This window comes from Erpetoichthys calabaricus, chromosome 2 (assembly GCF_900747795.2).
Source record: "Erpetoichthys calabaricus chromosome 2, fErpCal1.3, whole genome shotgun sequence".
Classification (NCBI taxonomy): domain Eukaryota; kingdom Metazoa; phylum Chordata; class Cladistia; order Polypteriformes; family Polypteridae; genus Erpetoichthys; species Erpetoichthys calabaricus.
In genome coordinates this window covers 41,608,407-41,622,635 of record NC_041395.2, presented here as the reverse complement: position 1 = coordinate 41,622,635, position 14,229 = coordinate 41,608,407, and the positions used below count along the sequence as shown (strand labels likewise).

Below are 14,229 nucleotides of genomic sequence, written 5' to 3'. Positions count from 1 at the left end.
TTATAGTTTATATACAGTATGTGGCAATGCATGGTAGCAGAATCCCACCGCTTTCCTCCTGAAGTTTTATCTTTACCTTTACAGCAATCTTGCAGATATTTCCATTTCTGCCTGCACAAACTTTCATCTTTGCCCAGGGTCTGGGCAATTTAATGCCAGGAATTTGTGGATATTTGGCTATTACTGTGTATGTTTAATATTGGATTCTATGAATTTCCCATTGGGATTAATAAAGTATCTATCTATCTATCTATCTATCTATCTATCTATCTATCTATCTATCTATCTATCTATCTATCTATCTATCTATCTATCTATCTATCTATCTATCTATCTATCTATCTATCTATCTATAGGTATAAGTAGCAACAAAATACACAACTGTTCCTGTTAAATGGCACATGTTTTCTTGTCTAGCACATGCACAGTTAACGTTCACAGGGCTGCGTGGTTACAAAATTCTGGAGGCATATTTGCCAATGCAAGGGTACACACAACAAGACTGAAGAGTATGCCATTCTCCCCCTAGCAGACCCTTATGGCAATGCAGACAAGTCATGTTGGCCTTTGAGCTTGAACTGATATTGAAGTCCCTGCCTGTTGCTCTTCAGATAGGCCCTTCCACAACTGGTTGTGCCCTCTTGCAGAGCACCAAGAAGATGATCAGACTTGACTATAGAGGAAGTAAAAACAATAACACAATAACAACGTTTGTGTTGGTGAAACAGAGGAAGAATAATTACTGAACTTCAAGGAGTGCGGGCAAAGGGCTAGCACAGGGGTGGACAAAATCATTCCTGGAGGGCTGCATATTTTTGTTCCATTCCAATTGCTTAATAAGAAGCACTTATTGCTCAAGTAACACTTCTGCTTCATTTTATTTGTCTCACTCATTAAGATTTTGAATCCTTATTGCTTATTTTAGTGTTTAATAGCTGAATTCTTGGTTTTTAATTGCTTCTTATGAGCAATAAAATACAAACGACAAAAGAAACCTTCTCCATTTAGCTTGTATCCTAACTACAGGGTCACGGGGGTCAGCTAGAGCCAATCCCAGCCAACACAGGGCGCAAGGCAGGGAACAAACCCCGGGCAGGGTGCCAGCCCACCACAGGGCACACACATACACACAAACACCCACACACCAAGCACACACTAGGGACAATTTAGGATCACCAATCCACCTAACCTGCATGTCTTTGGACTGTGGGAGGAAACCCGAGCACCCGGAGGAAACCCACACAGACATGGGGAGAACATGCAAACTCCACGCAGGGAGGACCCAGGAAGCAAACCCAGGTCTTCTAACTGCGAGGCAGCAGCGCTACCACTGTGCCACCGTGCCGCCTCGTGCACCATTTGGTTTAATTAAATACTTGGAATGAAAGCGAAGAGAAAAAAGTGAAGGACTGAGAATTACTCATCTGTTTTAGACTTCAGATCATTTGGCAAATATCCTTAGAAAAGACAAAAAAATCTAGGATATGAAAATGATCTGACATGACAGAGTTAAAGCACTAAAAAGCCATGAAATTAAATTATTGGCAAAGATTGTTTTCTAATTAAGCAAATGTGTTGGAACAAAAACCTGTAGCCGCTGCAGCCCTCTAGCATTGACTTTGCCCAACTTGAGCTAGCACATCTGCCTCTCCCCACTGAGAGAGCATTCCACAGGGTATGTCTACACATCACTTCATTCACTTGGATTCAGCGTAGTGCTTGGTGTGCCGCAAGTTCAAGGTTTGCTTTTAGGAAGTTTTTTTTTCTCTCTAATATTTTCAATCTGCGGTTGGTTGAATCCATGGATGCGGAATCTGCTGATACAGTGGGATGACTGTAAGCCCAATGTGTAAAGCTGATCCTCTTTTCTGGCGTTCACCTATAAAGAAGTTTGTTAGACTTTGCTAAACATTAAATTATACTCCTTTTACTCTTTAACTTTGAAGTCTGTTTTCTGAAATAAAAAAAAAAAAAAAATGAGAAGAGCATTTTCTGTATATTAAAAAGAATCAATACCATGGATGAAGAAAATGTGAGCATACCGTACAGGAAAAGTGTGAGGAAACAAGCTCATCAATCCTTTGTGACTTCTGCCAGCTCACTGAGAGCCACAAGGCTTTTAATTTATGATTGTTCAGTTCCATCTAGTTAAAAAATGTTTTTTTAATCCAGCATGTTTATCTTGATTAATCAAAGAAGACACAGAACATTACCTATGAACGACAGGAGGCATTAAAAAGTTTCAAACAGTACACATTGAATGAAATCAGTTGACTTCAAATTTTCCAATATAGTGGGATAATGTTGAAATGTTACTCTTTGGGACATTTTTTCGGTTAGAATTTTTTTCCTGGTTCATACCATTTGCATTACGATGAATAAACTACAAGTCAGTCCAATGTTTAGTGCATTTAATCTCAGAACAGATGCACCATGCCCCCCACCAATTTCCAGATAGCAAAAAGAAAAGCAGGAATCGAAGTGAAGTTGTGACATGCTAGCAGAACAATATGGGATAACAGAATAGATTGTTCAGTAATCAGTGAAACCACAAATATTTCTATTAGGGAATTAAAAATTATAGTGAGTCCAAAGCTATCTGAAATGTAAGCAATTTTATTTCAAGTATACAGATTATAAAGTAGGGCATTCTTGGAACATATAGCCCAAAGAGACAGATTCCTGATTATAACCTTTCAAGATAACAATGTACAATGTGTTTTTAAATAGTATTCAACTACTGCATGTTTGGCACAAATTGGTAAGAAAATTAATTGTTTATTAAATGAAACTGTAAAGTGTAAACAGTATTTAATGTTTCCATTTGTGAAAATTTAGTGACAATCTTCACAAGCTGAAAATATTTTTATTTTTTATTTTATATAGGTGACAGTTCACTGATCCTGATTGCTGTTTTGATTCAAGCAACTGCATTTATTCTTGTGCTAGTGCAAGCAATGTTACAAGGTATGGTAATATATGAGATGTTATTTATGGTAAAATAATTGTAATTCTTATGTTAGTAGTTTGTTAGATGTAGTGCTTGTACTTTGTGTTAAACAGGAAGGGTAGACTGGTTATGTAAGAGATATAGGTATCACTTTAGATTAGGTGTCCCAAATACTCTGTACTTACCATGTAATTACCTATATAATTACAGAGTAACTAGGTGTCATTACCTTGTACTTACTGTGCAATACAGTGTAATGATATCATTAAGTACTCAATTGTAATAATTATGCCGCAGTTTTTATAAGTGCGTATGTATATAAATTGTGGACTAACAATTACAATTGAGTACTTAATTGTAGTCTTACACGGTATTATACAGTAAGTACAAGGCAATAACACCCAGTTACTCTATAATTATATAGGCAATTACATGGTGAGTACAGTGTATTTGGGACGCCTAATTTAAAGTGATACTGAGATATATTAAAAGCTCTCTATCAGAGAATGTATTTCTCTTAACCTTTTCTAGGTATTTGGAAATAGCTCACTAACAATTACTCTTTAGCAACTCTACTACTTACTAATACTTTGAAACTGTAAAGTTTTTGTTATGTTTTGAAGGACAGATCACTAATATTCTAGCAGATACATTTTTTGTGGAATTCTGCTATTTTAAAAGAAGTCCAGCTCCTTTGCTTGTCTCCCACTGCAGCCTCTGGGACATGGTTTCATGTAGCTCATTTTCTGAATGCTGAAGGTGCTGTTGTTTTTTTGAGTGTGATAATGAGCACCCAGGGTAGTACTTATCCTCAGGATTTTTACAAATAAAGATACATTTAGCATCATCTGTGATCTACATTGTTGTAATCTGAGTTTTGGAATTTGTGGATTTATGGAATGTGTATACACCCCTCTATATACTGTATATTGTATCTGTATGACAGTGACATCATTTTGGCAGTGTCTTGTTCCCCTAAGAAAAACAAGTTACATCTGTTTTTTACTAGTTAATTAAGGCAGCAGCCATGGTGTTAAAGACATCAATGTCCATTGCTAGTCCTGTGAGCAGTAAGGACTTTATCCATCTATTAGATTCATTTAAAAAACAAAACTAACATCTGTTGTAGCTTTAGGGAGAAACACGTCTAGGGAAAGGACTTTTTCTTGGCTCTCTTCTCACCTCTCTTAAGTTAGAGGAACCTAAAAGACACTTACTTTCAAGAAGACTTTAGCAATGGGACTATTACATATTTCATTCATTATAAGTTTAGTACATGTTTCTGGATACTTCACTTGGCAAATCAAACCAAATCAAGTTTTATTTGTCACATGCAGTAATACACACAGTATAGTATTTAGTGAAATGCTTAGATATGTTGTGAAATGCTTGTGCTTTCCTATCTCTCAGTATAAGAGTCCTGCCTGCCTTTTTGAACTTTGTTTGTTATTTGGCCCATTTGGTTCAAATTACCATTTTGCCACTTCCTTGACCATAACATATATCAGCAAGTTATTGTGATTAACTTAAAGAGTCAATGGACACTGTAAATACTTCAATTTTTTTCACTTTATATTCACATTCCAGGCAGTTCATGCCACGTTAATGGAAAGACATCTCTGTGGTTTTATACTATTTTATTTTCCTAGTTACAGTACATTAAAACCCCACCCACAGCAGTTATTGTGAATGGACAAATAAATACAAATGTATCTTTATGGGATGTTGCATTTTTAGGGTTCTGGGTGTGAGCCTAAGGGTCCTGTGTCGACTGATCCACTTGATGGTCAATTATCCGCAAGTCAAAATGACAATTGTCTCTGATTGAAACGATTCAGTATCTGTGTGGTGAAATGTCAGAAGTGTCCACTTAGTGCATTGTTAAAAGTATGATCAACTCTCTGTTAAGGAGCCAGGTCACCCATGGACCTGTGAGGGTCTTAATCCATCCTTGTTCTGGTGGTTGTTATAAAGTGTAGGAATAAACATAATCGTAACCTTGCATTTTAGTTCTATACAATATACAAAGTTGAAAGCACCAGACAAAAAAGAAACTTGTATTTCTACAGCACTTGTTTATCAAACTGTATTGTAAACAGATTCATTCCACAAGATTAGAGTAGCCTGTCCTTTACGGCTACTCCCTGTGCACTTAGATATTGACACACAGAACTTGTCAGAAGTTTGATGAGGAACTTGTAATGTATCTGTACAGAAACAAAGGAGCTCAAACAGATTTCCACTGCTGTTTAAAAATGTGTGAAAAGAAAAAAATAAAAATGACACAGCAATGTATTCATAATTATTTAAACCCCTGTATGTCCTATCCTTAAACCGTAACTTAAACTCAAGTCTATAGACTTGTATACAAATTTGTATACAAATGTGATTTTGGTCTGGTGGCCAGGTCCTGTTTAAGCTAGGTATTTCTGATCTGCCTAGGAAACAGTGGGTGCTAAGAAGTGGGTGAAACATTTGAGTAGTCATATTTCTGGTTAGATGTGTCATGTGTTCTGTTGAATTCCCCAAGCAGCAAGACGGACAATCTGTAACTGTACAGTATATGTGCATGTGTGTAAGATATTCAACATACTGTGGTGTCGACATATAAAAATAAAACAACTTATTCTTCACTGTAATCTGATTTGCTGAGGAATTTAGGGTATGATTTTCATCAGGTGCAATTACCTTTAATTTTACAACATGGGCAGATGCTAGTAAAGTGATAATCAATTTTTTTTGTTGTTTTTTTATTTTTTTAGGCTATTATAAAACGTTAATGACTGTTTTTGCTGTGGTGGTGATTCTAGCTGTTCTTGCTTATGCAGACATCCTTGATAAAGGTAATGCTTGTTAATAATTTTAAATATGCATTTATAAATCATAAATTACAAAGGGAATGGTATTCATTTTTTATCTGAACTCATTGTGATTGTTTATTGTTTATAGCTTTACAGCTGAATCATTATGAAATTCTTGCTAAAATCTTCCATAATTGCACTGAGCAGTTCCATTGGATTAAAGGTACAGTGTTTTTACTAATAGAACATTACATTTTTTGTGGATACCTGTAGTTGAAGGATGTTTTTTTAAAAATGCTACAAATACTGTAACAGAGTTCTCATAAATGACGAGAAAACAAAAAAATGGACCATTTTGAGTAATGGCACTTGTAAATGAAATTATGCTTTCAATACTAAAGTTCTTCTTAAATGGGGAACTATTTTATAATATGTAGATAACATAATAATTCATTTCATGATCAGTTTTACTGAGTAGATAATCATTCACAATTGGATTGATATGTTATTTGTACTTCATTAATTATAACTGTTTAAAAATTGTTTTCGTTTTTTTATGCAGGTCTCCTAATCGACAACTGGACTTCTTTTCAGACATTTATGTATACTTTATTTAATGATGATAACAACTTTCCTGGGATTTTAGGTATAAATATTTTCCTTTTGCAGTTTGGATGTGTTACATTAGCCAATGTTCTTTGCTTTACTCTAGATTTTATACATTTTGTTTGGGACTTTTTTTTCTGCTGTTTTGAGACCTCTTGAAACATAGCTTTACTTTCATTTCAAATTTTGATTTGAGATTTATTTTATTTTACAGTCATATTTTGTATTTACGTCAAACCATCTAATTTTATCTATGATCACAGCCATTTTGAGCAACTGCTACTATGTTGAAGTACTCCATTCGTAAGGACATGTCTTTGGAAGCCATGTCAAGTAATGTCTTCAGTAAGCCAGTGCCTCATGGGACTTAGTGTCCAAGTTTGTGGATAACTCCAAGCTTACCGTTACCGTTTATCTTTTGTTCATTTTAGTTTGAAAAATTATTGGCTACATTCTCCACGACTTTGATTTGATTTGCATAATGGCCTTTGTTAATTGATACTCTGATTACTGGCTTTTGTCCTTGCTTGTCACAAGATAATAAATTCATTTCCAAGTCTGTTTTCTACTTTTAAGGTACAGTAGTTTATGCAATCTAATATACTGTGTAAAACAGAATTATTTATTGTTGGTATTGTTTTGTTCATATTTCTTTATTGTAACCATGATGGTGATAGCCCAACTTAGTATGGTTAACACCATCCCTAGGTAGACTGAATACTGCTTAACAAAACACATAAAATATGATAAATAAGATCATTCAGAGACATGTCTCATATACTTATATGCATTATCTGATAGTAGATTTGCTTTAATACTTTCAGTAGTCCTTAATAATTATACATACCTAAGTACAGTGTTACATGGAAAATGTCTTATTAGTTGTGTTCACATGAATTCAGAAAAAGCAAAAGCAATACAGGAGAACCTGGAAGTGGTGCTGGTGATACCAGCAGGGGCTGCTTACCCTTGGGTCTGTGTGTAGATCCTGATGCCTCAGTGCAGTGATGGGGGGCACTGCGCTATAAAAATTGGCACCATCCTTTTAGGTGAGATGTAATAACTAAGTTCCTGTCTCTCTGTGGTCATAAAATACCCCTGAGCATCCCTTGAAAAGAGTAGGGTATACCCCAGTGTCCAAGCTAAAATGCCCATCACAGCCTAATCATTCTGGCCCGCTAATCATCCCCTGTCTCTAACTGACTAACTATCTCTATTAAACCATTACCACCTAACAGCTAATTTGTGGTTATTACTATTATTTGGGCAAGTATGTGGTAGGTTAAGGACAATGAAAATAGATGTACGCTCTGTAACTTGAAAGAATATCTTATAAGAAGATGTTTTTTCTTTCTTTAGTAGAATAGAGTCATAGTGTTCTTGTCATACTGTCCACAACTAGACAGTGTATAGAAGTGATTTAAAAGACTTATAGCATTTTGGTGTAAAGAGTTTGTTGTATCAAGTTTAAATTTAACTTCCACTATGCTTGAGCTGTATAATGAACTTGCGAAGCCGTATCCAGGATATTATGTGCAGATTTACATGTGCTTATTACAAAAAGACTTATCAGCATTATATAAAGTACACAGATAAACTACTGCACTGATTCCAGGATTGCATAATATGAGCTATGAGGAGAGATTAAAGGTGATAATTTATTTCATTTTAAACAATCAAAGATTTTGAGGTGACATGATGTAAAGAGTTAGCATGGTAGATGTCAGGATGAATCAAGACGAATTTATTCATCAACAACAGGTGACACAGATAAAAGCCAGATGTAGAACATTTTGTACAAGCATCTGCAATATTTCTACTCACAGAGAAAAATAGATTCATGAAATGCATTGCCAATCACAGTTATTAATATGGTATTATAGTAGATAATGGTACTGTGGGGATCCAAAATCTTGACTTAATGATTTTTTCAGTTAGGCGAATAGAAATTGTTGAGCTAAGTAGCATTTCTCTTCAAAACTTGTCATATTCTATATTCTTATCTTGTTTGCTGTTGCCTGGATGTAGCACAGGAAGACCCTGTCTTGTCATCTGCTTAAATTCCTTGCAAATTCACTTGCATTTAGAGAAATGTTTTAGTCAACCTGCCAGTTCAAACAGGCTGGGCATGTATCTGCTGCTTCAGTCTTCATAATGCCATAGTAAATTTTCATGCATCAATGTTTTTGTCTCTTTACTGCTTTTATTGAGAATTCATTTTTCATGGGACATTTATTACTAAACATTGATAGTTTTTTAAATGAACAGGAATCATTTATAATTGGTTACATAAACAGTCTTTGCTATTATCGTTTTATATCATTGTTGTTATATTAGATGGAATTTTATACTTAATACTGTATATCCACCCATTCTTAAGTCTACTTTATCCACTGATAACAGTTTTATTTTGCCTGTGACTGTGAAAGTATTTTTTTTCTTTATTAGTTATACTGCTTTCTTTTCTGGCATACACTAAAAATTTGTGGCCTTTTTCTCTTTAAAATGTCCTTTTCTTTAAAACAGGAGCAAGCGGATGTCCAGTACTTGTAGGTTTTGTTTTGTATTTATGTATGCAGTTCCCTCGCATCACGACTAAGATATTGCACGGTAATCCTTAAAACTCTTATTCAATATTTTAGTAAAGTTCACAGAAAGTAATTTATTTTTAATGCACTGTACTGTTTTACTGACATCAATTGAGATCAGCTGAAAGAGAGTGAAACTTGTGAATAATGCATGACTAATTTGTACTAAGTAAGTGTAAGAGGATAGTACCAATTGCAGCCTTTTCGTTAGTTAACTTATGTATCTTATGTAACAGCAGTCAGCAGAGCCATTTATTTTAGTGTAGCTTTGTTTAATAAATGCTGGCTCAGAGTGACGTAACAAATTTCAAAAGATATTCATTTGTAAACTTTACAAATTGCATAATTTACATACATAAAATACAGGTTAGTTTTAAGGCACAGTAAAACAAATCCATTTCAAACTGATTGAAATAAAAGAATCCTAACAATAGACACTGCCTGGCCAAAAAAAAAGTCACCACCAAAAAAAAAGGTCACACACACTAATATTTCATTGGACCGCCTTTAGCTTTGATTACGGCATGCATTCGCTGTGGCATTGTTTCAATAAGCTTCTGCAGTGTCACAAGATTTAGTTCTATCCAGTGTTGCATTAATTTTTCACCAAGATCTTGCATTGATGATGGCAGAGTCTGACCGCTGCGCAAAACCTTCTCCAGCACATCCCAAAGATTCTCAATGGGGTTAAGGTCTGGACTCTGTGGTGGCCAATCCATGAACTTCTTCCATTGCTCCAGAGTCCAATCTTTATGCTCCCTAGCAAACTGAAGCCTTTTTTTCTGGTTTGCCTCACTGATTAGTGGTTTTCTTATGGCTACACAGCTGTTCAGTCCCAATCTCTTGAGTTCCCTTCGCATTGTGCATGTGGAAATGCTCTTACTTTCACTATCAAACATAGACCTGAGTTCTACTGTTCTTTTTCTTCGATTTGATTTCACCAAACGTTTAAGTGATCGCCGATCACGATCATTCAGAGTTTTTTTCCGGCCACATTTCTTCCTCGAAGACGATGGGTCCCCACTATCCTTCCAGTTTTTAATAATGCGTTGGACAGTTCTTAACCCAATTTTAGTAGTTTCTGCAATCTCCTTAGATGTTTTCTCTGCTTGATGAATGCCAATGATTTGACCCTTCTCAAACAGACTAACATCTTTTTCACGACCATGAGATGTGTCTTTCGACATGGTTGTTTAAGAAATGAGAAGCAACTCATTTCAGCAGTTGGGGTTAAATAACTTGTTGCCACCTGAAAGATAATCGCCCATGCAGCAATTATCCAATAGGAGGCTCGTACCTATTTGCTTAGTTAAATCCAGGTGGTGACTTTTTTTTTGGCCAGGCAGTGTATATCCATATTTAATCATTGAGATACAACCATTTGACAAAGGAGGAGAGGAAAAGAAAAACTCTAGTAAGCAGTATCCCTGGAGAAAATAATCTGAGAGTTGCAAAGTCATTGATAAAGTCAGACACAATCAGAGTTTTAAAGACCTATGCCAACTGGCCACCTATACCCTACTGGGTATTCTAGGGTGCAACATAAGTTTCCCCTAGGCAGTCTAATAAAAAGACACAATCCTTTCATTCAGGCTTTCTTATGGATAGGAAAACAGGCTGGAAGTAGAGCATTGGCTCCAAGTGCAACATTGGAATACCAAGAAAAGTAACGTAATAGATAAGTGTCAGTAACCTTTCATAATTATTCAAATGCCTGCTGCATATTTTTGTGTAAATAACTGAGCAGCAGACATAAGAATGACTAATCAGCTGTAGTAATTTAAGCTTGACTACTGCGCTTGTGAGTTTTCAGCGTGGATTTAAATAAAAGCTGTTATCAAAGGTGAATCTAATAATCAAGCAGGCAGATCATTCCAATCATTACACAGTTTTGGGGCCCTGTAAATAAAAGATCCTTGGAATCTTTAGTAGACCTGCATCTTGAGATCTTAACAAAGTCAAAGATGTTAAAGCTGAAGTCACTTCCTCCTTCTTACAAATGGTATTAGACAATTTAACTTACACCTGTAATTTCAGACACAGTTTCTGTCTACAGATCATAAGGTTATTAAATAGCCAGTCATAATAACAAATGTTGTAAGTGTCCTTGTATGTGTAGTTAGCATATAATTGTATACATGTTGCATTCTCTTAATGATGTTTTTTTTTTGTATGTCTATTGTTGTTATTGCATTACTGTCACTATTCTGAGGAGACATTCAAGTAAGAAATTAATTGTACTATGTACACATGACAATAAACTTTAACTTGAAGAAAAAAACACACCATAAATGCTAAAAACACTGAAAATAACAAATACAGCTTTTATGAGCTGCAGTAAAGCCAGGAATGAAACATTGCTGTGGAAGAAAACAGTGATGTGAAGGGAACTGCTGGATTAAAATAGCAGAATTTAACAAAAGTATAATTTTATCTAAAATGACACAAATATGCTTTTTACTGCATTTGTGCAAACTCATTACACAGGTCTATACTCAAGATCATTGTTGCCTTTAAAAAGTGAATATGTAAAGTTAGTTATGAGGCTTTTGTTTTATATTTGGACTCATGTCAACTTGGCATGTCTATGGTATTTCTGCATGCAAAATATTAGTTCTCATTTTTAAAATGACATTATTGTTCAAAAGTACATCTAGAGTGAAAGACACACACTTTTTTTTCCTGTTCAGGATTTCTTTTTTAACTAAAGAATACGTTCAGTAAGTTGTTCGTAACAAAGCAACAGATGTAAAAACGTCTTTAAGTTTTTGAGAGCTCATTGCTAAAAAATCACCTTCCTTTCAGCCTGAAAGTGATCAATGTATTGTACTATAAAAAAAGGACAATAGGAGAAATACCCCTGTTTTCATCCTATACAGTAGGTGATATTAAAGTAAATGAAAGCATTTAATTGTGTAATTGGTTATAGACATACTGTATAAGACATTTAAAAATAACTCTTGAAAAAACATTTATGCAGTTTCCCTAAATTCCAAAAATATATATAGCGTTCAAGCAAGATTTCATAGATCTATAAGTAATGGAAAGCTAATGTATACGTATGGTTGAGATAATCCATCCACCCATTATCCAACCCGCTATATTCTAACTACAGGGTCATGGGGGTCTGCTGGAGCTAATCCCAGCCAACACAGAGCGCAAGGCAGGAACAAATCCCAGGCAGGGCGCCAGCCCACCACAGTGGTTGAAATAATGTTTTTCAAAATAACAGACAACCTCTTTTGTATTTGTAAAACCACAGATCCCATGGGTATAACATGGTTATCATATTTTTAAACTAAATCAGAAATTATCTTAGTATAACTTAATTTTTCTGACATTACTTTCCATGGAGAATGGTGCCAAAAGCACAGTTAAATGTACCATTTGCCTGATTCATTTCTCCTTTTTCTTGTTTGTATAGGTAATTCAGAGAGGATACAAAATGGTATGTATTAAAGAAGAAGTTAACAATGTAGAAAATATGTATTCTGATCAAAATGTCCATAAAACACAATATTTATGTGAATGGAAATTAATCTTAAGGATGTATAAAGATTTGCTGTGTAAATACTGTATACCATTTTTTTCCAGCCTAAATTATGCCTGAATTTTTTTTTTTTAATTTTATTGATTTTATTGTAATCACACAACATTACATACAAATAGATCAGTTTTTACAAAAATAGGATTGAAAACAAATCAACCCCCACCCCTGAGAAAGAGTGCATGGCCAGCAGAGTAAAACTTAAGTCAAGTCAAGTTGGGGAGCATGCACTGGTACAGTGTGTTGCCGCACCCACTACATGTCGAAACAGTTCAGGATCCCAGGTAGCAACCCCCCAGGCAGACACGCGGTCCAGTCCTACCCTCCAGAAATGACCCTGTATCTGCTGCAGCCAGTTGTTACATGGGCGACACCCCTTGGCCTGGTCCAGTCACTTGGGTCCCCAACAATGAGGACCTTATGAGCCGGATCACCCTTGGGAAAACGCGCCACATGGCCGTAGTGCCGTAACTGACGCTCCCTCACAATGCAGGTAATGTGCCTCATTGGGACTCCATAAGCAACACAAAGTCAAACCAACGGTACCCAAGGATTTTCCTAGTTAGACACAGTACCAAAGGAGTCCAGTCTTCGTCTCAGGTCACTGGACAGCGTCCATGTCTCACAACCATATAGCAAGACAGGAAGCACCAGGACTCTAAAGACTTGGACCTTCGTCCCTTTGCATAGATATCGGGAGCGCCACACACCCCTTTCCAGTGACCTCATGACCCCCCCCATGCTCTCCCAATCCGTCTACCGATTTCACAGGAAGAGTCACTAGAGACATGCATGTCACTGCCAAAAGCTAGTAAAAATAAGTAAATAGATGAATTAATAAGTAAATAAAGATAAATGGAGAAGAAATCGAAATGGGGAGAGAATCTGCTTCCTCAGTGTCAACGTCAGTGTCAATGTCAATTTATTTATATAGTACATTTAAAACAACATAGTAATGCTGTGGCCAAAGTGCTTTACAATAATCGAATAAAAGAAAAACAAAATAATTAACATAAAACATAAATAGAAATAGAATATATGAACATAAAATACATAATAAATAGAAGTGATGTTATATACATAAAAAATAAAAATAATCTATACTAATAAAAGGCAAAGCCCTCACTGACTGACTCACTCACTCACTGACTCACTCATCACTAATTCTCCAACTTCCCGTGTAGGTAGAAGGCTGAAATTTGGCAGGCTCATTCCTTACAGCTTACTTACAAAAGTTAGGCAGGTTTCATTTCGAAATTCAAAGCGTAATGGTCATAACTGGAACATATTTTTTGTCCATACACTGTAATGGAGGAGGCGGAGTCACGTATCGCGTCATCACGCCTCCTACGTAATCACGTGAACTAAAAACAAGGAAGAGATTTACAGCACGAGTCGCACGCGGGAACGAAGGTAAATGACGTTAATTTTTGACTGTCTTTTAATACTGTGTAAGCATACATATTAACACATGTGCAATTAAACGTGTGCATTTACGGGGTGATTTCTCAGGCTTAAAAGCTCACCTTTTATCAAACGCGGGAACAAAGGTAACTGACGTTGTTCACTGTCTTTTAATACTGTGTAACCATACATATTAACACATGTCCAATTAAACGTGTGCATTTACGGGGTGATTTCTCAGGCTTAAAAGCTCGCCTTTTACTAAAAAGGTAAATGCAAAACTATTTTCAATCAGTTTATTGAAACGCTCCCGTTAAGGATTGCAATAACATA

At 35.7% G+C, this 14,229-nt stretch overlaps 1 protein-coding gene across 1 annotated transcript in view; it reads left to right on the top strand.

Annotated features, from left to right (window-relative positions):
• The window catches only part of LOC114644513 (uncharacterized), a 216,685-nt gene that overhangs the window by 111,581 nt on the left and 90,875 nt on the right, over positions 1-14,229 (top strand). The window contains exons 7-12 of the mRNA XM_051922302.1: positions 2,887-2,967; positions 5,713-5,793; positions 5,900-5,974; positions 6,314-6,397; positions 8,884-8,967; positions 12,370-12,393. Of these exons, the coding sequence (XP_051778262.1) occupies positions 2,887-2,967; positions 5,713-5,793; positions 5,900-5,974; positions 6,314-6,397; positions 8,884-8,967; positions 12,370-12,393 (429 nt within the window). The remainder of the gene's footprint in view (positions 1-2,886; positions 2,968-5,712; positions 5,794-5,899; positions 5,975-6,313; positions 6,398-8,883; positions 8,968-12,369; positions 12,394-14,229) is intronic.